Raw genomic sequence first — 23722 nt, 5'->3', positions numbered from 1 at the left:
AATAAATAAATAACAGTGCTAGAAAATAAAGAGTGGAGCAGAAATTTTGAGGAATTTCTGGAAAAGAATCAGCAATTGGGATCAGATTGTTGAAGAAGCAGAGGAAATTGCCCTGTAAGACACCAGGGCCAGGTATGCATCTGCAAAAGAATCCTGGAGAAGTTCAAACCTCAGGACCAAGAGGTGCAAATGGCAAGAATGGGCTATTCATTTAAGAACTCCATTTGGGACAGTTGGATATCTCCCTTTTTTAACTGGAAGCTGGGGCTTCTGCCCTCTAGCTTGATACCTGTTTTCTAAAATGATAGGGAGGGCTCTTAATAAGAAAACTGAGGCCTCAGAAAGAAGCATAGCAAAATTTGAAATGACTCTGGACCTCTACAATGGAACAAGGAGGCGGAGAAAGAGGTTCTCATTTTGGTAACTGTGTAGGCTCCCAGCCTGTCTGCTTGCTCCCACTCACTCTAAAGGAAGGCCTGCCTACTTACATACAACCCGGACTGAGAATTTCCATTGGGATAATACGAGCTGCACAAGCAGCCTCCTACAACTGTAGCGGAAACTCATACTACCTAAATTAACCAGCACAGGACCCCATTCCTAAATATAAGCATCCAATCCAGAGGACATTTAATGAAAATCAGGTGCACAGCATGAAAGGCGGGACAAGAGTAACAGAGATCTGACCCCCCCAAAAGAAAGAGACAATCCAGAGAACAGAAAGAGACAATCCAGAGAACAGAAGGAAACTTTAAATAAATCAGTTGGGGAATGAATGCTGAAGACCAAGTTGGCAGATGTCTTCTAGGTAAATGAGTATGTTAAGTATTTAATCCACGCTGCTTTAAACATAGAAATGGGTTAATATAAAAAAGTGGAAAAAAGAAACATTTAGGTTGAAACGTTCTTTGAATCTCTACTGATCAGAAACAGAATAAAAATGCAAAACAGTGAGCAGGGCAGAAGTTGCAAGCTTGGTGGATAGGCCTGCTGAGCTAGGGGAGGCCACAAGGCACAGGTACAGCTTCTCAGCTAGGAGCTGAGCCAGGCCACCTACTTGATTTGTGACTGGTGTTGCCATATCCTCATTATTACTGCAGAGTGGTGACTTTAAATTTTCACTGTGAGAACTGGTTTTGATGGGGGGCCCTGTGGGCCGGGTGAAAGTTGCTTTAAATCAATTCTAGGGTGGGAGGCAGCAGATTTCTCCTTTGAAATGTTGCTCTTCTCTATTATAGCCACCTTCCTTTAATTACCTCATACCTACACGACTGCAGCCTTGAGATAATCTTCATAACTTTAGTCCACTCCAGATATGTTTACTAGATTCATGTTCCTTAAACATCATTATAATTTCCCCAGTCACAGACCCTGAGTGGCTCCTTATCCCTTACTAAAACAAATGTAAACTTCTGTTTGCCTTTTATTTTTATTATATTTTTAAAAATTAAAATAACAAAATATGATAAAAACTAGAATCTTGATGTATATAAAGTTTAAAAAAAAAAGGCTGACATCTCCTCTAACCCCAGATGCTATTACCTAGAGTGCTGGGAAACAATTCTCCAAGGATCTCTCACATTTCTCCAAGGGTTCTGACAGATTTTCTTTCAGATTATCTTTTCAAAGATGTTTGTATCTCTTTGTGGAGCAGATTTGTTTCCTGACCAGGATAATAAAGATATTGCCTCACTCTGGGGCAAGGCTGGGCAAAGACCGGCTTTTCCTATGCTTGGGGTTCCTCTGCTAGGATGCAAACCCATTGTGTGAGCAGTACCCACTGGGGCCCCTCCTCGGCACTCCTCTGGCTTTGAGGACAAGGGGAGCATGAAGCTCATGATGCTTGTGTCATTAAGTAAAGTCCTTTGTCTGACACAGGAGCCTAGTGACTACCATACATTTCTGACGAGAAAAGTGGTTTCGCTTGTTTTGTCAACTAGCTAAATTTAGTCAGTCTGATTCACTTTCTCCCTTCTGTTCTTTAATTCCTTTTCCCTAGATCTGTCCTCATTCATCCAAGTAAGTACTTATCAAGAACCTACCATGTGCCAGGAGCCAAGTGAGGTGAAAATGCTGGGATGGGCAACTATGTGAAGCTCACAATGACTGTCAATCTTTTGTATTCTTCTTGGTTTCTCCCTTACTCAAGTCTTGCACTTTACTTTTCTTCACACGAGCTCCAGAAAAGCAAAAGTGACAGTTGGTTAATTAGTCCTATTTGTCTGACATGGATGAGTGATAGGGGAGGGGAGGGAAACGTCTAAAGACTAAGTTTTTTACGTGCACTCTCACAGTCGTCACAACCATCCTATGAAACAGGCACTATATTATTCTGATTTACACAAACAAGGAAACCGAGGCTTAGAGAGGTTAAAAACATTGCCCTTGATCCTAACAGGAAAGTGGTGGAGCGGGAATTTGAATCCAGGTTTAAAGAATACTAGCGGCGGTACTCTTCACCCATTTCGTCCTGGGCCCTCATTTCCCCTAAGGATCAGAGAAGTTTAAACAGAGGCCAGTTTTCCTCTCCCTTAGTGCGCAAGGCAACCTCAGTGTTTCTGAACCCGGGAAAGACCGGCCCCCTTTTTCAGCGCTCTCGCGACTCCCAGCCACTTCCGGTAGCTAAAGGTTCCAGAGCTCCCCGGGCAGGGATTTGCGGCCCGGTAAACGGCGCTGTGAGCTGGACCCGGCGCCGGGGGTTGGAAACCGCCAGGAGACAAGAGCTGGCAGGTGGGTGCCCCAGTGAGGGTCACCGAGGTGGTGTTCTCCGCCGGTGGACGGGTGGGCCCGTCCGGGCTGGGTTTGGGGTTAGGTATTTAGGGAGCAGGGAGCAGTTCAGAATTAGGGTAATTGTTAACATTACAGGAATTATTTTAAAACACACACAACAGCAACAAATGCAGTGAATTCATGAAGATCAAATGCCAGTTAACTAATTTAAGCAGTCTGGGGGGAAGAAAATGCTGAACATGATGCATTTTGATAAACAAGAAGACTTAACTGCGCTATTGGCAGAGGCTAACATAGCACTTACTATGTGTCAGGCACTGTTCTAAACCCATTACATTTGGTCACTTATGTAATTCCTACCTTATGAGGTAGATAACCATTTTACCACCGTTTTACAGATGGGAGACCTGAGGCACAGAAAGTAAGCCAAGGTCATATAACTAGTAACAGGCAGAGTAAGGATTCATACCCAGGCATTCTGCTTTTAACCTCTGCTCTACTGCCTTTCATTGATAACCTTGACTTTATCTGTTTAGGAAACGTGCTATCCAGAAGGAAGTTTGTACAGAGACATGTTATTATAGTGGTGTTCTGAATCTCATCAGGTTTGTTGGCAATTTCCCTTTAGACAAAGGGCTTAACAAAGGGTGCCTTCCACAGAAAGTTTTAAGGAGAAAAGAATACAAATTTTCATTTAACAAATTAATTAGGCCCCCACACAATTTCAAAGTCCCTTCTCCTGTTCCATTTCTCTCTAGCTTTTTCTCTGTTCTTATTTTGTTTCCACTAGGTTAAATCATTTGAAATTGCTGATATTTCACTGCTTCTGACACACAGAAATGGCAACTTCATATGTTTAACCCAGTATTTAAACATCTTTTTGTGTGAGAATTTAGGAGTCTACAACAATCTTTTAGCAAATTGTTTTGGCTTTGTCTCCAAAGTATACCTTGAATCCTTTTATTTCTCTTCATGTCCACTTTGGACCTGTGGTTGGTGCCACCACCTTCTCTCATCTGGATTACTGCAGTAGCCTCTTGACGGGTCTCCTTGCTTCTGCTTTTTTCTCACTCTTGCTTCCTTAAGGGACCAGAATATTTTAAAAACAAAAATCAGATCATGTCCTTCCCTTCCAATGGTGTCCCACCATGCTTAGAATACATATCCTGGCCCCTGCTCACCTCTCTAGCCTAATTTTATTACCACATTCCCCTTAATCCACTGCTTTAGACCCAATGACTTTCTTTCATTTCCTGTAAACACATCAGATTCATTCCTACCGTAGAGACTGCATAAGCAATTCCCTTTGCCTGACAGGGTCTTCTTCAGAACTTCCCAAGGCTGGACATTTATATTTCAGTTAGAATGTCAGCTCTCCAGAAAAGCCTTTTCTGACTACTTGTAGTAGTCATTCAGCCACTCTGTTTCATTTCATTATTTATATTCCATATACCACTACTCCTATTCGATATTTGTCTTGTATTCCTTCACTGTAATACAGGCTTATAAAAGCAGGGATTTCTTTTTTTTAACGAAAAGACAGAAGCAGCTCCTTTATTATAGCCCAACAGTTGTGACAAATGAAGACACATCCAAGAACAGATAATGAAAAATTTTGAATTATTGTCATTGTTTCTCATATTCCTGAGACTCTTGAATTAATATAGCAAACCAGTCTGAAGATAAAAAGCTAGAAGCTTTATCAAATACATTATGTCTGGTAGAATGTCTACACTGAACTAACTCAAAGTCCTGGTAGTAGTTTGGGTTTTATGTAAGAAATGGCATAGATTTTTCTAGGAGGTATTGATGTACTTACTCTTCATTTGAAGCCAAACTGACTGTGATGGTTTTATACTTTTCCAATTGGAGTGTCATGTTTATCTCTTCTTTATTTCTGACTTAGCTTTATCTACTTTCTGGAGGAGCCAGGATGTTCTTTTCCATAGGTGTCAAGAATACTGATCCAAGGGGAAAAATGAATTTAAGGTCAACCCTTGAGTAACAGAGTGCCTAGAAAGTAGCATTAAGTGTTTATGCAAAAAACTCAACTTGTGTAAGAGTTAGACATTAACGTAACTTATAAATATATGCAGTAGGTGAAGAAATGTTTTAACTTAAAATTATTTCAAAGATTCCAGATTTATTGTGTTGTCATTGCTTTACAAATAAGAATGGTATTTTCTTTCCCATCTGACTCCTATTGTATATGCAAATCACCACAATAATGTGAATAGCTATTTACATATTTTATGTGACAATGAAATACTAAAATTGTTCAAAATATGGAATTATACATTTGCTGGAGGGTTTAGGATTTTAACCTAGTAGATAAGGCACTATTTCCTGATTCTGAAAAAGGATTTCCTTCCAGCTATGTTTTTATACATTGATACATGGAATATATAACTATTTCTGCATTTTTAGATGTCCTCATATTCATGTTTGTATTTTTATATAGATAGTAAAATAGAATTTGTTTATAATTATCTGTTGATTGTTCTTCATAGGTAAGTTATTTTTAAACAAAAAACATCAAAAGCACGTAATCACTTCACGTCTTTGAGATAAAGTTAAGGCTATAGGAGAGTTTTCCAAGACTATCTACTGAGTGGAGTAGAGAAAAACAAAAAGGCACAATAACTGGATTAATGAAATTTCCTTCCTTGTACCCAGTATTACGGTGATATATAATAGGTTAATTCAACATACATGGGAACTTATGGTTCTTACATATAGAAATTGTTCCATTGCTAATTTCCCCAGAGACTTCTGCAGTAAATACTATGAAGTGTGTATTAAAAATAATGCATAAAGCAGGTCTAACCATTAATAAGTCCTCTCATGCAATGGCATATCCAAAGACCTTTAGTCCCTATTGCTGTGCTATTGGACTTGCCAAACAAACCAAACTTAAAATCTTATTAAATTGAAATGAAATTGTAATCCCAAAGTAACAATCTATTTTTCCCCCTTTTCTTTCCTTCCTCCCCACACCTAACCTGAAATGCCCTGCCTTTTTTTTCCTAATAGTCTTCCATCTGAAAGGACAGCATTATACCTTTAATTTTAACATTCACTATTTTTCTCACAGTCTTACATGGAAATATCTTGTTATATCCTGCTCTATCCCCAATACCTAAAATAGAGGCGTGGCACATAGCATGCACTCAGTAAATACCTGTTGGATTAATGAATAAGAAGAAAAAGGTAAAAAGTCCTTGGCAGCACAGAACTTAGCCTCACAGAATTGAGGTGGTTTGGAACATAGTGAATGGGACCTACCCTGAGAGTGAGAAGATCTTGATCATTGTCCAATTAATAGGAATGTAATGTGATCCACCTATGTGGATGTAAGTTTTCTAGTAGCCACATTAAAAATGTAAAAAGATAGGTGAAATTAATTCTTAATGTATTTTATTTAAACCAGTATATCCAAAATATTATTTTAAAATAATATCTTATTAATGAAATATTTTACATTCCTTTTTCATACTAAGCCTTTGTAATCCAGTGTGTTTATACTTACTACACATCTCAATTCAGTTATTAAATTTTCATTGGAAGTACTTGATCTGTATTGAGATTACATAAAATTTTGAATGGAAAAAATAGATTCCTATACCCGAAATACTCCGAACATACTTAAAGGTTTTCCAATAACTGAATTGAGTATCAGTTTTTAAATTTAAATTAAAGTGAAAAAATTTAGTTCCTCAGTTGCGTAGCCACATTTCAAGTGCTCGATAGCCACATGTACCTAGTGGCTAATGTATTGGACAGTGCAGATCAAGGATAAAGTGTCTATTTGTGGTTGGGTCAAGGGGCAAAGGAGAGGGTAGCAGCAGAAGTACGGTATAGAGAGAAGAAGGTCTAGAAAATCATTTTGTGGGGTAGTAAAAGGGTCTAAAAGTGCTGGCCATATATAACATTTCTAAGTTGAATCTTATTGTATATGATGTGGAACGGTCATGGAAATCAGATTATTTTCCTATAGAGCAGTGGTTCTCAACTGGGCTGGCAGGGCGGGGGAGAGATTTTGTCCCTCAGGGAACATTTGTATCTCTTAAGAAATTTTTGCTTGCCACAAGTTGGGGCTGCTGGTATCTAGAGGGTAGAGGCCAGGAATGCTGCTAAACATCCCACACTGCAGAGGACAGCCCCCCACAGCAAGAAATTGTTTGGCTGAAAATGTCAGTAAAACCAAGGTTGAGAAACTGTGCTCTAGAGGATTTGAGTAAGAAAGACTGAGAGATCTATTCTTTTAGAAACTTAGTCTAATTGCCTTGTGATATTACTAAGGGGAGAACAGGTTGTTTTGAAGCATTTCAAAATTTCTAGCAGTTTCACTGTTGATGGACTTTTTGATTAGACTATAAAGAAATAATTTCATGCTCAGAATGAGATTGTAGACACATTCAATAAAGATAACATAAATAATATGTGCTGTGCATGTAAGACTCAACGACCTTGGGATAAGCTGATCTGTTCACCTTCGTATGGCTGTGGCATATGACCACTGTCTCAATTATAATTGATGTCAATATTGGAATTACTTGTCACTCTTTTCTTTCTCTATCACCATCTCTTATTTTATCTTTGTTCCTTTCCCTATACCCTTGCTCCTTTTTTATCACTCTCTTTTTGTTCCATCCCCTTCTCCTCTATCTTGTTTCCCCCCTGTTCACCAAGGCCCGTGCATACCTCCGACATCCTCTCCTACCCCAACTCTCATCTGTTTCCTCCCTTTATAGCTGTTGGCTCCTCATTCAAAATCACCAGTTTAACCACCATTCCCCAACTGTATCTGAAAGAACTGCCCCCGTACTCCCTTTAGATGCCTCTTAAAATCACTGTCTGTTCATGAAAACTACAAACTACAAGTTCTTGCCTCCCTCCAAAAAAAAGAAAAACCCTCCAAAAAATTTGGGAGGAGTGATGCATATGTTTTTGACACAACTATTTAAGAAACTGCCTTCCATGTTTAGGGTTCTTTTCGAGCAGGTGCCATCATTCCAGGATGGCTCTCTGCTAGAACTCAGTGGTTCTCATTACGGCGTCTAACATATTACACCTTCTTTTCGAATAACTGTGGCTGTGATTGAACTCAGAGCTCCTCTTTCTAACTGCTTGCATCCTCACCAATTTTTTGTGCGTTTCTACAGACTTACTAGGACACTGCCTAATCCTTCATAATACTAACAACTACTTAGATCTCCTTCAACCTCATGCCCCCTTTGCCTTATGCCAGCAGTTATCCCAGGTCCCACTGGACTTTCTTCTCTTGCCACTATCACTCCAGGCTGTCTCTGGCCCCAAATCTTTCTGTACCTTCCTGACTCTTATCCTTGCCCCTCTGGTCAAGATCAGATGGTGGACACTGTGGTGGCAATTTGGAATCAACACCAGACTAAAAAGGGTAGCATAGTCTCAGTGCTCCAAACTACTCTTCACTCAGACTTTGAGGGTGTACAACTCTAAGACTAGAACAGTTCTTTATACACAACAGGTATTCAAAACTACTACCTGAATAGAATGTTCAATCATACAGAGTACGTTAGAGGAAAATCAGTCTGTCATCGTTTTTACCCATTTAAGTAAACAATGTTGTGGTAGCCAAGATCATCTTTCTTACCATTGCAGAAGTCTCTAAATTCAAGGATAAGATCAGAAACATGAGTTTCCCCTTTAAAGACTGTGAACAGCTTCTACACATGACAGTTTTTTAGCAAGACTGAAGGTAAAGGGGGAAAAGCTATCATTCATTAAGCATCTAACTTTATTTTTTAGAAAACGATGTTTCTAATACTAAAGATTTAATACTTTACTTTTCATGATCATTAAAAAATCCTTTGTTTCAAATGTTTTGAAATAGTGCTCAGATAAATGAAAAAACAAGTATGAGTGTGAAACTTGATGCCTTAAAATATTTGTATCAGTTGATGTATACATTCAAAGTAAACTTACTTTTATTTTTTTATAAGGAGCATTATGTTCAAAAGATATAAAAACTCAGTTTATCTTTATGGTGTTATGAAGAATGATTTAAGAGTCACCTTCCAATAGTAGTAGACACAAAATGATTCTGGTGCTTTTCCTACTCTCAAAGCAAGTATGTGTAATTAATGTCTTCAGTAAGAGATTAGATCACTTCCTGATCATTTTGGTGATGGCTATTCCTAGAATTAGTGGTTCGTGGCAGTTTGATGGTGTTGTAAATTTGAACGTGTTGGCCTTTGGTCACAATTCCTGTCATGCTATAAAACTCTCAAACTAGTGATGTAAAACTGTCGCAAATACGTTCATGAAATGCTAATACATTCCGAAGCCAAAAAGAAAAAGAAAAACTAAATTGTTCACTGTGTCTTAAAGTATTAGTGTCCTGAGAGTCCCAGTTTCTCATTAGTATAGGGTAACTGACAGGGGATGTTACCTTGTAAAGGTAATTACACTCTTTTTATAGAGATGAGGTAGTAAGTTAAGCTTTCAATTTTGATTATTAGGTTATTGTATTTACTTAATAGTCATCTTTCTCCAATTACAATACACTCTAAGGCTGAAAAAGTACCACAGAGTTATTTTTACTAAATTACTTTGTTTTAAGGTGTTTGTATTTTATCTCCTATTGCTATTACAGCCTCTTCAGCTATCTCTTTTGCTACCTTCCTGAACTCAGAATCACATACCAAAGCTGGAAGTTACCTTACCAATGATTGAACAGCAATGTCCTTGAGAAGTTTCTGCAGTGATAAAAAATGGTCTGGATCTGTGCTGTCCATTATTGTAGCTACCAGCCACACGTGGCTATTGAGCAGAAATGTGGCTAATGTCACCAAGGAACTGAATTTTCCACTTTATTTCAGTTAAGTTTAAATGTATATAGCCATATGTGGGTACTGGCTGCCATATTTGACAGTGCAGTTCTAGACCAACCTCTCCCGATCTCCCTCAGTTTAAATGACCTGAGATTCAGAAGAGAAGTGACTTATCCAAAGTTACAGATCCCTAACACACTCCATCATCCCCCTTCCCAGCAGCTCCCACTGATGACTTATAGCTTTCCTCTCCATTTTAATGTTTTTCTTAGCCTGCTATCTTTCTGGTGGTTTCCTCATTTTTTTATCACTGGCAAAGCAAAATATTCCACAAAATTATTATATTCCCCACTTTAAGATAAGGGATATTTAGGCCATTATATCACTAATGATGGGGAAAAACAGTATGGTTTTAGTTCTTAATTTCAAAAGCAGTTTTCATCTATTTTAACTTAATACAGCATACCCGGTGGGCTTCTGTTATATCATCTGCACTTTGCAGAATGGGAAAATGAAGGCAGAGAAAATATGAATGTCTTGCCTAAAGTCATACACTGAGTGGCCAAGGAAAAAGGAGCCAGAGTTGAGAGGTAGAATTCACATCTTTCAACCAGGACCAGGAAACATGGTTATTTGGGGCTGCAAGTGAGCAATGCTGGCAGTGGACAAGGCTTTCTGAAATAACTCTTAGTTCCTTCCAAGAAACTGAACTACTTCAGAAATAAAAGGAAATTTTACTCAGGTAAATTCTCTGGTGCCAGAGAAATTTTTAATGATGATTGAAGCTTTGCCTACATCAGGATACTCAAGGTCTCCAAGGCAGATTTCTCTGATAACTAATTAGGCCTGAGTGTCTAAAGAACTTTTGTTACTTCCACCATATTAGTAGAGCTTATTTGCTGTATGAATTCTTTGATGTCTAATAAGGGCTGAACTTACACGGAAAGGCCTCCCACACTCATCACATTCATAGGGTTTTTCACCTGTGTGGATTCTCTGATGCTGAATGAGACCTGTGCGCCCGCTGAAATCTTTCCCACATTCTTTACATTTATAGGGTTTCACTCCAGTGTGTACTCTATGATGTCCAATGAGATGTGAGTGTTGAATGAAGGCTTTTCCACATTCGTCACATTTATAGGGCTTCTCTCCAGTGTGAGTTCTCCTGTGTTTACTAAGGTCTGAGCTATGACTGAAACTTTTTCCACAGTCATCACATTTATAGCGTCTTCTTTCCCTCTGTTGCCACTCGAATCTGCCTTCACTTTCAATAGCATCTTTGGACTCAGGATACTGAGGAATAGCTTTGGTAAGTCTGTTGTTTATTTTCCCAAGGAATTCCATGTCTTTGGGTATATCTTCCTTCTGGGACAACTCTTCATTCTTAGTCTTGGTTTTATCACCTGTAACAAATGAACAGTATACAAACAGGTCCTATTCTAGGTTTAAGAAGCAAAAAGCCTATGGAATAAAGAACATGTAAATGTTAAAAATGTATTATAAAAATGAAAAGTCACATGCAATGCAAAAATTAGATATTTGGCACCATCAAAACATATATTGACAATATAGGGAAGAAATTAAAGAAGAGGCCAGTAAGGAAGATAGCAGGATACATTATTTGTGAATAGATTATGAAGAGAGGAAAAGGCAAAAATGTGGATGAGGGGTTACCTGGCAATCCTGTGCAAATGCAGAGTGGCAAATAGGAACTACACACATGCCAAGGATAACTAAGAGGGATAAACAGGGAGATTAGAAAACAGATGGGGAGGGAGGTAAAATTTTGGGAGAAACATGAGGGGTCTGAAACCTAGGTAGTAAGTGGGAGCAAAACCAAGTAAAAGTGACTGGAGAAGGTAATGGGATCAGGGGTCTGAGAGGAATATAGTGAGTTGGAACCATTAAAGGAGAGAAGTATGTATAAATAATAGTTAGCTAAAAGCAGAGAGAGCATGCAGGTCAGGATAAATGGAGGAAGCTAAGCAGGAAGTAACAGTGAATGGTCTGGTGTATGTGCTGGGTGGAATCCTTTTTCTGAAACTGACGTCCTCACTATCATCTCCTCCTGTCTAAACCCTAGCTTGGTGGTTCTCAAACTTTATTGTGCATCAGAATCATCTGGATGGCTTATCAAAACATTGCTGTGCTACCTACCCCCAGAGCTTCTGATTTGATAAGGCTGGAGTAGAACCCTGAAATTTGTTCTTCTTGGTATGACAGACACTGCTGGTCCAGGGACTGCACTTTGAGAGCCACTGGCCTAGCTATTATTCAAGGTCCATCTCAAATGCTGTCTCCTCCAGGAAGTCTTCCCTAACCTCCTAAATCGGATGTGCTCTCTCCCTCTTTCTGATCCCCATATCCTCAACCCCAAGCTAAGCATAGAACTTGGCACATAGCAAGTACTCAATAAATATTTGCTGAGTTGAATTCTATAAGAAAATAGGTGTTTTGATGATTTGGAGGGAATAAACCTATTTGGTCTTAATGCTGGGTGTCACCTATTTGGTTATGATGAAACCTCCATCTCAACAGGCCTAGGAATCCCAACTGTAGAACAATCATTTAATCACATATAGTTATATGTGATTAAATGATTGTTTTCAGTGGTTCACTCGGTATGATGGAAGAAGCAGCAAGAGCTACTAGAACATTTCAGTTCCTGGGCTGGGTATGGAAAACACTGGCTCTGGACTGAGCGCCATGAACCCCATTCTTCATTGTCATCACAGTGTCCCCATCCTACCAAATCTTCCTCAAATCTTACCATCCTCCTTACAATATATTTTTTTTAATCAGGCAATAAATTTCTTGAAGTTTGGTTATTTGCTCTAAAGTGATATTGTTTTGGAATCTAAATACCATATTATCTCAGGCTAGAAATTACAAGGACTGGATTAGAGCCAGAAAGTCCAGATATCAGTCCTGGCTTTGCTTTTAAAATTATTTAAATGTTGGCAGATTATAACCATTTTGGTTTCCTTATCACCTCTGTGCCCTCCTCCTTTCCTATAGTTTGATCAGATGACGAAATGTATGATAAAGCATGTGTAAAAGTATAGCGTGTGGCAGAAGTACTGCTAAGTTAGTAGGTTAATGATCATTAAGCAAATCATAGAAATCAGAGACACCCCCATACCATTAAGAAAAGTGTTTTCAAACATCAACATATTGGCTCAACAGCTTCTTTTACATATTGGAGTCACTGATGGTTGGTTTTCGGTGGCTTACTGATGAAGATGAATATCTTTTAAAAAAGGATACAAAGAGTTGGCACTTATGGTCAGTTTACCACCTTCAGGGGAATCTACCAGTCCTTAGGATGAGTCTCTCTCCTACAACTTCAGGAGAAGTCTGGAGAAAAATCCCTCACCAGGACTTGAAAAGATTTTTTTTTTTTAAATACAGGGTCAGTTTTCCTTGTTCAGCAATTCAAATTACAACCCTCTCCCTTACATCTGCAATTGAACAACATAAAGAAAATTGTATGGAAACTGTCAAATGGGAACTTTTCTCATCTCAGGGACCTGCAGTCTACTTGGCCAACTGGAGTTTCAGGGCTTTATGTATCTCTTCCAAGTGCCAGCTATTCCCAGGCTAATAGGATTCTAGGAGATCTTGTTTCAGAACTGACAAAATTAGGAGTATTTCATTTTAGCATCTTCTGCCAAGGCCATTCTTCCAATTTTATTTTGGCATATCCAAGAGTCCCTATCAGTTACATTCCAGGTAAGCCCAGTCCTGCTCGTCACTGAGATGAGGCTATGTCCATAAAGACCATTTGATTACCATATGTACAACTTGCTTTACAGTCTAGAGGGAAAGAACAAGGTTAAATGCTGACTGAAGTGAAACTGGAACAGAGTTAAGTAGACAATCACTTACTGCTACCACAGAGTCAGAGTTGTGGGTTAACAGAACATCCAAAAATTCCCTTTGAAATACCTGACAATGTGCTACAAAGAACTGCAAAACACTCGGTTCTCCAAGTTCTCTCATATGTGAAGATAATTCTGTATTAAGTGACCACTATTATAATTTCCAGGTATGTTTACAGAGACGAGTCCCATTACCCTAGCCAACGGCTAATACTAATAATCTTGCTGAAAGATACAATGAAAATTTTAAAATGAGATATTGCATAAAAAAGTCTCTCTATTTAACAATAAATTTATTTTAAAAGACACTGGCTTTTTGGTATATTATCATGATGGTTTTAAAAAATTGTTCTACTAGTAGACAGGAGCCCCAGCTTTCCCTCTAACTCCTTATGGAAACTTGGAAAAGTCACAATCACTGTGGGTATATCTGTTTAACTGTAAAATGAGGATTTGGACCAGATGTTACATTCTTTTAATAAAGTTGAGAGGCATTTCTTCAAATGTATTTGTTGTGATTTCTGCAGGGTTTTTTTCTTTTTTTCCTTTGGTTTTGCTTTGATGGTTTTGTTTTTTGTTTGTCTGTTTTTTGGCGGGGAGTATAGTGGTAGTGGGAACACAGATAAAAACTGTGTAAGATTGCCAGGGCTGTACCTAAGAAAAAAGTCATATTAATACTGTTCAATGCAGACAAAGTAGACTTCCCTAAGAAGTCATAGGCCTCAAGGATAGCTAGATTTCATGAGGTATCTTTTGGTAGATTAGCTTAAGAAAATACAATTCACATTTTAACTGTATAGTATTCCCTTGAAAGGTTATTTTGGTAGCAGCACATGTGTAAACCTCTATAATTTCAGGTATAGGAAGTGTGTAATTTTCTGGACTTACATTAACGGGAAGCAGAGTGAAACTGGTCCAGAAGTATTAAAAAAAAACAGAAGGAAAGATATCTAGAATTTAAAGTTTTGCATAGATAAGCCATTAGTCATAATAATAATAATTCTCCGTGTTCTCTGCAATACAATTTAGCACAATAGACACGTTAAATTATTATTGCGACCTATTTTATAAGTGCGTGTCCTATCTTCTCTGAAAGGTGAGGAGAGAAACTTATACGGCTTCTCACAGAAAAGAGGTGAGGATTCCACAGAGTTAAGCTTACTAAAGCTTATTAAAATAGTCTGACTCTTTCAGCTTCTGCCTCCTGATACTCTTGGTAAGACTCATTAACTTCTAAATACCAAACTCGAAGGACTCTTATCAGTCCTCATCTTGTGTTCTATTAGTAGCATTGATTACATTTGGTGAACTCCTCCCCCACCCCTTGGGCCAAATAGCAGCTTTTAAGTGTAATGAAAAACTGAAATACAGTTCTTTCCATGATAGGGCAAGGGTAGGAAGGGAGATAAGATCTTCCACAGTGAGGTGAAGGACAAGCAGGAAAACTTAAAAGGGAGAAGATGAAAGAGAAAGCTCCTCTGTAACCTAAGGAGCAAGCTCTTCCCTCATAAACACAGACTACTGCTCCTTACCAGTCCTTTGGGGCTCCCCAGATTCCTGCTCCTGCTGGGTCTTCTTGGGATGGAGCTGGATAGTCAGTGACTCATGTGGCCTTCTCAAGGGGGCCAACGTGTCCAAAAGTGTGTCCTGTCTTTCTGAATTGGCTGGGACCTGGGAACAATGAAGTATGATTGGGCTTGCAAGGTAGATTTTGTGAAAGAACGGAAAGAACTTCAGAGAAAGATCAAAAGAAGCATGTGCCAGGGACCAAGGCCATGGAAAAGAGGACAAATTCTGATGCAACTGCAAATGGCAATAATGACTAAAAATGAAGAGACACAGTCTAATTTGTACAGTTCAGGACACTGGAGAATAAAATTCGGTGCCTCTAACAGTGATCTGCAGAGGTCCAGAATCAGAGTCTGGGGACTTGAAAGGTACCTTAAAGATCATCGAACCCAACTTCCACCAAATGGGGCATTTCTTCTATAACCATGTGGTCCAATATGATAGCCACTAGCCAGATGTGGTTACTGAGCACTTGAAATGTGGCTAATACAAATTGAGATATGTGAAGTGTAAAATACATTCAAATATTGAAAACTGAAATTAAAAAATGTAAAATACCTCATGTTTAATATTGATTACATATTTTTGGTTAAATGAAATGTATTTAATTTCACAAATGTGGCTACTAAAAATTTAAATCACATATAGGGCTCACATTATATTTAATTACCATATATTAAATGTATATTTAATTACATGTATTAAATGTGAATGGGTCACAATTAGACCATGCTGTTCTGTATTATCCTTATTATCTACTTGAACCAAACCTTGAAGGGGAGTTTTTTATTACAAGGTAGCCTATGTTACGTATAGGTAACCATGAATGTTAGAAAATTGTTTTCCTGATACCTTTATGCCTTCCTACAGCTTCTCACTGATCCTAACCTTCCAAACTGACATAGAATCAGTCTAGTGTCTCTTTTTAATCAGTCACACTTCAGTTATTTGACACTGGCAGTCAGTCCCTAAGCCTTGTTCTTCTCTAGGGTAACATATTAAATACCTTCAGGTGTTCTTTCATATGCTTTTTGCTTTGGCTTGGTCTAAACCCTGCTCTCTCACAGCCAAATGACCGCCCCCTTCCCACCTGCTTTCGAGGTTCATCAAGTTCTCTCTCCAGATCCTCCAGCACAGTCACCGCCTCCTCTCCAGTCTCTGGATGGTGTGCCTGCACCCATGCTTGCAGGTCCCTAGGGAGAATGCTCAGGAACTGTTCAAGCACCAGCAGGTCTAAAATCTGCTCCTTTGTGTGGCATTCTGGCCTCAGCCACTGGTGGCAAAGCTCCCAGAGCTGGGTAAGAGCTTCACGGGGTCCAGGTGCATCCTGATAGCAGAGCTTCCTGAAGTGCTGCCTGAAGAGTTCCCTTCTGTGAGGACTGTACTTTTGTGAGATGGAGTCCTGTCCCCCATAATGGTCTGCCTTAACTATTAAAAGTCCTTTTTGTTCCTCAGGTTCCAGGGATGTGGCCATTCTGGGCTGTTTTTCGGGAGATTAATCCTCTATCTGGAACTGATTCAAGGAGAATCTCTTAGAATCTTGTCTCAGAGAAAAATCTGTTACCATAGAGAAATGACAAAAGCTGCTGTGAACATAAACACTGATAAAGGGAAGCAACCAGAACTGAGTAGAGAAAACAGTCTGACAGGAGGCTGTAAATAAGAACACTGAAGCAGGAGCATGCATTTGAATCTGGGCTGTTGTGTAATTTAGAGCAAGTTACTAGCTCCTCATCTGTAAAAATTCTCGTGTTTCTCATAGGGTCGACGTGTAGATTAAATAAGTATGCGAAGTCCTTGGCCTGAGAGCAAGCACTAAATAAACGCTAAGTGTTAATAGCGTTGTTAAAAGCCTCTTTCATTCCACAACCTGAGATGTACGGGTCCCTAGGATGCAGTGGTTGTGGGGTACATGCGCCAACTCAGAAAGGGGGTTAGGATGAATGCCCTCGCAGAGCAACTCGTAACCAGTGTTCCCTTTCGCTCCGTTCTCCCGGGATGTCGGCCCAAGTCCTCTCTCGTAGCTATGTCTGGAGGGAGGGGACAGCCTGTGAGGGGGAGGTGTGGGGAGACAGTTGCTGCAGACCACGACTATGCCCTGCCCCCTCCTCCACCCAGGAGCCGGGAGAGACTCACCTCGCGCCGAGAGGTACAGGTGCGACAGCTAGCGTCTTTTGGGCGGCCCGAACAAAGGTCAGACTCAAACCGACCAATCGGCGCTGGGTCGCTGTCAGCAGGGCACTTCCGGGCCGCTCTAGGAAGCCTCGCCTCGGTGGCGTCCGCCGGGCTGCCCACCCTCAGCTCTAACCCGCGGGCGGCCCGGTTCCTGTACATTGAACTGATGGGACTTAGGCGCCCGCAAGCTGTTTTTTTTTGCTCTTAAAAAAAAAACTTTTTCCCTCTCAAGATTTTCTTCCCCCACTTAATTATTAAATAAGTAATATGGGTATGTAATGCATTCACATGGTTCAGTGTTTAAAAAGAATTATAAACTATAGTGGAAAAGAATCTAAGAAGAATATAGGTATAACTGAATCACTCTGCTGTACACTCGAAACTAACACAACACTGTAAATTAAGTAAACTTCAATAAAAAAGATTAGAAAAGAAAAGGATAACTGGCCCCCGCATCTAGATTTGACAACCATTTTTCGTGACATATGCTATATCATTCCATAGGTATATTACGCAGGTTTAGATTCCCTCACCCTCACCCCCAAATACACCCATACACAAATGGTAACAGTTCTGCAACTTGATTTTTTTTTTCCCTCCTACTAATTGATTTTGGAGATTGTACATAAAGGGCTTCTTCCATCTTGCTCTTTTTTAAAAAGAATAATCACATAGTATTCAGTTATGCCATAATTTATTAATAATTACACTATTGATGGTCAAGTAGGTTGTTTCCATTCTTTTATTTTTCAAACAATGCTGCAATAAATTACTCTGAACATCATAATTTCTTGTGTGTAAGGATATACCCATAGTATATATTCCTAGAAAAAGATTTACTAGAGCACAGAGTAGGGGCATTTGTACTTTTCTTAGTGCCAAATTACTAATCATAGAACGCATCTGTGACGTTTACCTATACTTGCCAACGCAATGTTATGAAATATTTTGATCTTTGCCAAGCTGATGGGTAAGAAAAGCTTAGTTTTTTTTTCTCCTTTCTCTTTCTTTCACAAATATTGATTATTCACCTACTGTGCCAGGCACTGTTCTAGAAGCTGGAAGTAGTTTAAAGTAGAACAATGCCCGTGCCTTCATAAAACTTCTAAGTGTGTGTGTGTGTGGAGGGTGGGGGTAGGGAGGCAGGCAATAAACAAACAAGAAAAATATATAGTGTATCAGATGGTGGTTGTTAGTGCTCAGGAGAAAATAAAGAAAATATGGAGTTTGGGATGACAATGAAGGAGTAATGCAATTTTTTTTTGCGGTACGCGGGCCTCTCACTGCTGTGGCCTCTCCCATTGAGGGCCACAGGCTCCAGACGGAGAGGCTCAGCGGCCATGGCTCACGGGCCCAGCCACTCCGCGGCATGTGGGATCTTCCCGGACCGGGGCACAGAATTCGTGTCTCCTGCATCGGCAGGCGGACTCTCAACCACCGCGCCACCAGGGAAGCCCAGGAGTAATGCACTTTTAATAGGGTGGTCATTGAGGACCTCACTAGTACATTGACTTGAGCAAAGATTGAGGGAGATGAGTGAGTGGGCCCTTAGGGGTAAAGGGGTTTCTGGGAGAGGGATAGAAAATGCAGAGGCTTGGAATGGAGAGTATTTTAAATAATCAAAGAACAGGAAGAAGACTTATGTGTCTGGAGCTGAAGGAGCAAAGGGTGTTGGGAGTAGAGAGAGAGAGAGATGAGGGTCTTGCATGAGTGCGAGGATATTGTTTTGTACTCCAAGATGAAAAGCCGTTCAGAATTTCTGAGCAGAGGAGTAGCTTAATCAGACTTAGGCATTGAAAAGATTTTTCTGGCTGCTGTGTTAACATAGACTTGTAAATGTGAAGCTATTGCTACCTTGGAGTGGGGAGGGACTTTCTAAGTGTGACATAAAAAACCCTAAAGACATACCTGAAAAGCCATGAAGAGAAAGATAAACGGAACTGGTGATGGAAAAGTTTAGGATTTTTGAATGAAAAAAAAAACCACCTAAAATATAAGCTCAGAGTAAAATATACCACACATCTCAAAGACACAGGGCTGATTTTCCTAATAAGCAAAGACCTCTTGAAAAAAAAAAAGAAAAGAAAAACGTGAACAGGCCAGTAGAAAAATTGGCAAAGGACCTAAGTTGGCATTTATAGAACACAAATATTGATAGACAAAAATGACTGTTAAAAAGTATTCAAATTTACTACTTAAAGAATTTACATTAAAACAATAATGAGATTTAAAAATTCTTTTCCATTACTAAAGACAAAAAAATCGATAATATTCAATATTAGAAAGTGTGTGGAAATAGAGGCACTGTTAGTTGTATATTTTTGGAAGACATCTTAAAATTAATGTCTGTACTCCTTGATCCAGCAACTTAGCTTCTTTGAATTATCCATATAAAATACTTATACAAATGTTTGAAAATGTGTACAAAGAGACATTTTTTATTTAAATGGGGAAACTTGAATATCCAGCATTTGGGAATTTAAATTTCTATATACCCAATCACTTTTTAAAAAATTTTATTTTATTTATTTGGCTGCGTTGGGTCTTCATTGCTGCACGTGGGCTTTTCTCTGCTTGTGGTGAGCCGGGGCTACTCTTCGTTTTGGTGTGCAGGCTTCTCACTGTGGTGGATTCTCTTGTTGGGAGCACAGGTTCTAGGCATGTGGACTTCAGTAGTTGTGGCTCATGGGCTCTAGAGCGCAGGCTCAGTAGTTGTGTCACACGGGCTTAGTTGTCTCGCAGCCTGTGGGATTTTCCTGGACCAGGGCTCGAACCCACGTCTTCTGCATTGGTAGGCAGATTCTTAACCACTGTGCCAGCAGGGAAGCCCTTATACCCTGATCATTTTTAAAACTAAAAACTATAAGATGCCAAAGACATACTGAGTAAAAAAAGTAAGTTACAAAACAGTATGATATGATCATTTTTGTAAAATAATCATCTTAAATGTGTTCTCAGTGATTATCACTTGGGGTAAACTTACAGAGAACTTGCATTTTATACATTATATATTTCTGTTAAGGTTTAATTTTTATAAAAACTTAATACTGGTATAAATAGAAAAAGATAATTGCTTTTAAACCCTATTTATTCTTCACAACTTACAAACAATTTTTCTGTTTGGAGAATGCCATCAATATCTCTTTTCTCTCTCTGAAATTCTTTGCCTGACAAGTCATCCTGCAAAAGAGTATAACTCCTTTAAGATGAAAATCAGATCTAACTTCCCTGTGCTTCAGGCAAATATAAGTGATCAAGTAAACATGGGTGGAACATTTAGAAAGCGTAGAAATGAGTGACTTTCATGTAAGCTTTAGAAAACTCTCCTCTCTGGGGAGAAACATTTAGACAAAGGATACCCCCTGTTCTTCTTTCACTAGAATTACATGATGGAAAGCCAAAGCCCTTTCCCTTGACTGGCATAATATGTCCCTCATAGCCAACTGAGCAAGTAAAACATCTAGAAAATGCTTAACTATTTCCTGTTCCCCCTTTAGTGCACGGTGTACTATTAGCATGTTTCTCCCTCCTTATTTAGTGCCTTGTTGTATCAAATTCTCTTATCAGGTTTTCAAACACAAACCTTGCTAGAGGCCGTGAACATACTGCGTAGCCCAGAGTATTCTTCAGGTACCCCTGGCTTCAGTCACTCGTCAACTTCAGAGAATCAACACACCAGCGCCTTGGAGCACCAGCTGGGTAACTTGAGTGGTTGAACACCAGACAAAATGAGGCTTCCAACCACTGTCACAGATCCTGTTAAAATCCTGGCTCTGCCCTTGGCTTAGGTATGTCCTTCCTCTACTTGGATAAAGCCTCTCTGACCTCTTTACTAAGGCATAAGCAGACAGTCTATGTATGACAAGGAGAGTCCTCCCTTCTCCCCCTCTGGTTATGTCTTCCAAAACTACCAAGAAACAAAGCAAAGCAAAACAAAAACCCAGAAAAAACACTAGTGGACAATTTAAAAAAATATCAGCACTTGGTAGATGTATATACTCACTTGCTTTCATTATTTCAACAGAGAGAAAATAAATGAACTAAGAATTCAACTGAAGAAATCAGAAAAAGAATGAGAAATTCCCAAGGAAAAGGTTAGAAAAGAAAAATAAAAGTAAATGAATTAAAAATAGAAAAAGTCATGTTAATAACTAAATCCAAGAATGAAATCTTTGTAAATGAGCCCATAAAAACAACAAACCTATGGTAAATCCAAGTGAGAGAAGAAAATTAAGTTATCAATGACAAATAATAGCAGATGAGGTAAGTATGCTACCAAAATTTTTAAAAATCTTAATGAAATTGATCGTTTTCTGGGAAAAAACCATTAGTTCCGAAATTCATTCAAGAAGTAGAAAAATCTAAAAAAATCAATCCTAAAGGAAATAATTGAAAAAACTATCAAAGAATCATCTCCAGAAAGGCTCAGAAAATTCTGTAGCATTTTAATTTTTTAAAAGTATTTATTACATGTGTAGGATAAATTCTAAATTTTCCATTTGGAATATAAGACAAGTAGAAAGAAAAGAAGAGAATAGTTCCATTTTCATCACCTAAATACAGTCACTATTGATATTTTGTTGTCATTCCCTTCCAATTTTTGATATTTTTAATCTGTTTTACATAGTTGTGTGATTTTATTCTAAAAGCACTTTAACAGGCTATTTAACATTTTAATATAATAAAAACTTTTCATTTTATTACAAGCTTTTCATAAGAATAAATTATATATAGACATTGAGATATAATAAATAGTGCTTATAGAAGAGGTGGAAAGTTTACATGAGATATATATTGATAATAAGGTGCTTGGTATAGTGTGTGGGACACGGGTTCAACAGACGGTAGCTATTACTGTTATACTTTGCAAAGGGCTTTTCCTTTTGCATATATCATTATTTAATTTATAATGGATATTACTATCTCACAACATCATGCTTTTTCCTCTTTAGTGGAACAGGCAAGCCACATGCCTCGCAGAGAGAGGCCAAGAATATATTATTGCTCCTCAGGAGAATCCTTCTGCTTGTTTGGTTTTGCTAAGAAGGTAGAGTTCAGGCTGAGCAGAGTTCAACAATTTGGGGCTTAGAGTGGTAAAGAGGGGCGTCCTGTGTCTCAACACTCAGAGACCCGTGCAGGACCAGGATCCTGAGTGGTAAATAGAGTAGTGAACTCAGGTTTGGGTTAGGATCTTTCATATGAGGGATTTGGCCTACATGGCATAGAAATAAAGGGTTGATTATTACTCTGAAGTCACTGGGAGGTTAACGATCAAAACATGGGCTCTAGCCTCTACAAACCCTCAACCTCCCCTTCATGTTTCTTTAAAGGTTGCTTTTTCATTTATTATGTTTTCACTAATTTTGCTTCCATTTCCTCTTTGAAGTTTGTTTTTCTGGCATCTCTGGTCTTTCCCTTTTCTCCCTAACTTCTCTTCACTTTCTTCCTCTCGTAGAGTTTATCCCCATCTTTCCATTTCTTAGCTGCTTTTTCTTTTCACTTCTGCCTACTCTCCCATTAAGGCCTCATCCCACTGTTTTCCCACAACTGCTCCTATTACTGAATGTTTCACATTTCAACGGTTCTCTTTCCCAAATGGTCTCTGCTTTTGGCCTTGCATTTTTTCAATTTTTCACTTAATGTTGACTCTCTTCATGTGTTTTTATGTTTTTCATCTCACCTGATTAACTGGTCTCTAAGAATTTGGTTAGAAGCTATTATAATTGACTTTCAATAGATTACCTATACATTCTATCTAAAGAAAATTTTAAAGTGGCTTTCCTCTACCTTCAGGTGCTCAAAAGTTACATTTTAGAATTTATTATTTAATCTAAATCTTCAAACTGTTGCTAGCAGAAAACCCTTTCTTCAGAGAAATCTTATTTAGAGGCCAATATTTAAAACAAATTAAAATGAAGCTGTTTCAGTGGTGAGAGACCTAGAGCCCTGAAGCCTCTCTGAGAAACCCTTAGGGTAGGGGCAGGGTTCACACAGACAAAATGAATTAAGGGGGGGATATAAGACAGTAGGAATCTGTGTGGCAGTGGGGACCATGTCCAACTAGACAACAGTGATAATCAGCTCCAGTCAGTTGTTCCCACATGGGAATGTGGTGCTCAGGGTTGCCACATCATGCATTTTTGTAAGAGAATCTGGAAAGTCAGACTTTATGTGAACTTAAGTAGTTGCAATAATTTTATATCACCAAAAAAACAAAAACACTTTGTGAGAAAAATGCATGTGCAGGCCAACTACAGCCCATTGGCCTGTTTGCCCTCTCTGGTTTAAGATGTGAAAGGTCACTGGGAAATTGCATGGTAAATCTTCTTGCTCTACTGCCACTAACACATCCTACCCGTGCAAATCATAGTTCATTCCAATATTACAAAATGGCTTTTGTATTGCACAATGTTTTAGTGTAGGTAATTGATTGGTTAATGTATTTTATCAAGCTAAGCAAAAATTCATGGTTTTTAGAAAAAATGCAGATCAGATGTTAATTCTAAATTCACACTTTAGACAAGATTATTATTCCAACTCCAAAGAAAACGG

The 23722-nt window shown here is 38.8% G+C and overlaps 1 protein-coding gene across 5 annotated transcripts; it reads right to left on the bottom strand.

The window, feature by feature from the left end:
• Positions 1-215: 215 nt before the first annotated feature.
• Positions 216-17188, bottom strand: ZSCAN16 (zinc finger and SCAN domain containing 16). 5 transcript variants are annotated; one of them, XM_079932743.1, is made up of 5 exons: positions 17132-17178; positions 16086-16552; positions 14959-15097; positions 10529-10948; positions 216-3810 (listed from the first exon to the last, which is right to left on the bottom strand). In XM_079932743.1, exons 2-5 carry the CDS (start codon positions 16467-16469, stop codon positions 3752-3754), a joined length of 1002 nt encoding a protein of 333 aa, XP_079788869.1. In that variant the 5' UTR covers positions 16470-16552; positions 17132-17178; the 3' UTR covers positions 216-3751. The 5 variants fall into 5 exon arrangements, with proteins under 5 accessions (XP_079788869.1, XP_079788870.1, XP_079788868.1 ...); XM_079932744.1 differs by lacking the exon at positions 216-3810 and adding an exon at positions 4297-4691; XM_079932742.1 differs by lacking the exon at positions 216-3810 and having other exon boundaries at positions 7065-10948; positions 16086-16508; positions 17132-17188.
• Positions 17189-23722: the final 6534 nt, after the last annotated feature.

Source organism: Stenella coeruleoalba (assembly GCF_951394435.1).
Source record: "Stenella coeruleoalba genome assembly, chromosome: 10".
Taxonomy (NCBI): Eukaryota; Metazoa; Chordata; class Mammalia; order Artiodactyla; family Delphinidae; genus Stenella; species Stenella coeruleoalba.
This window is presented reverse-complemented; position numbering and strand designations above follow the sequence as displayed.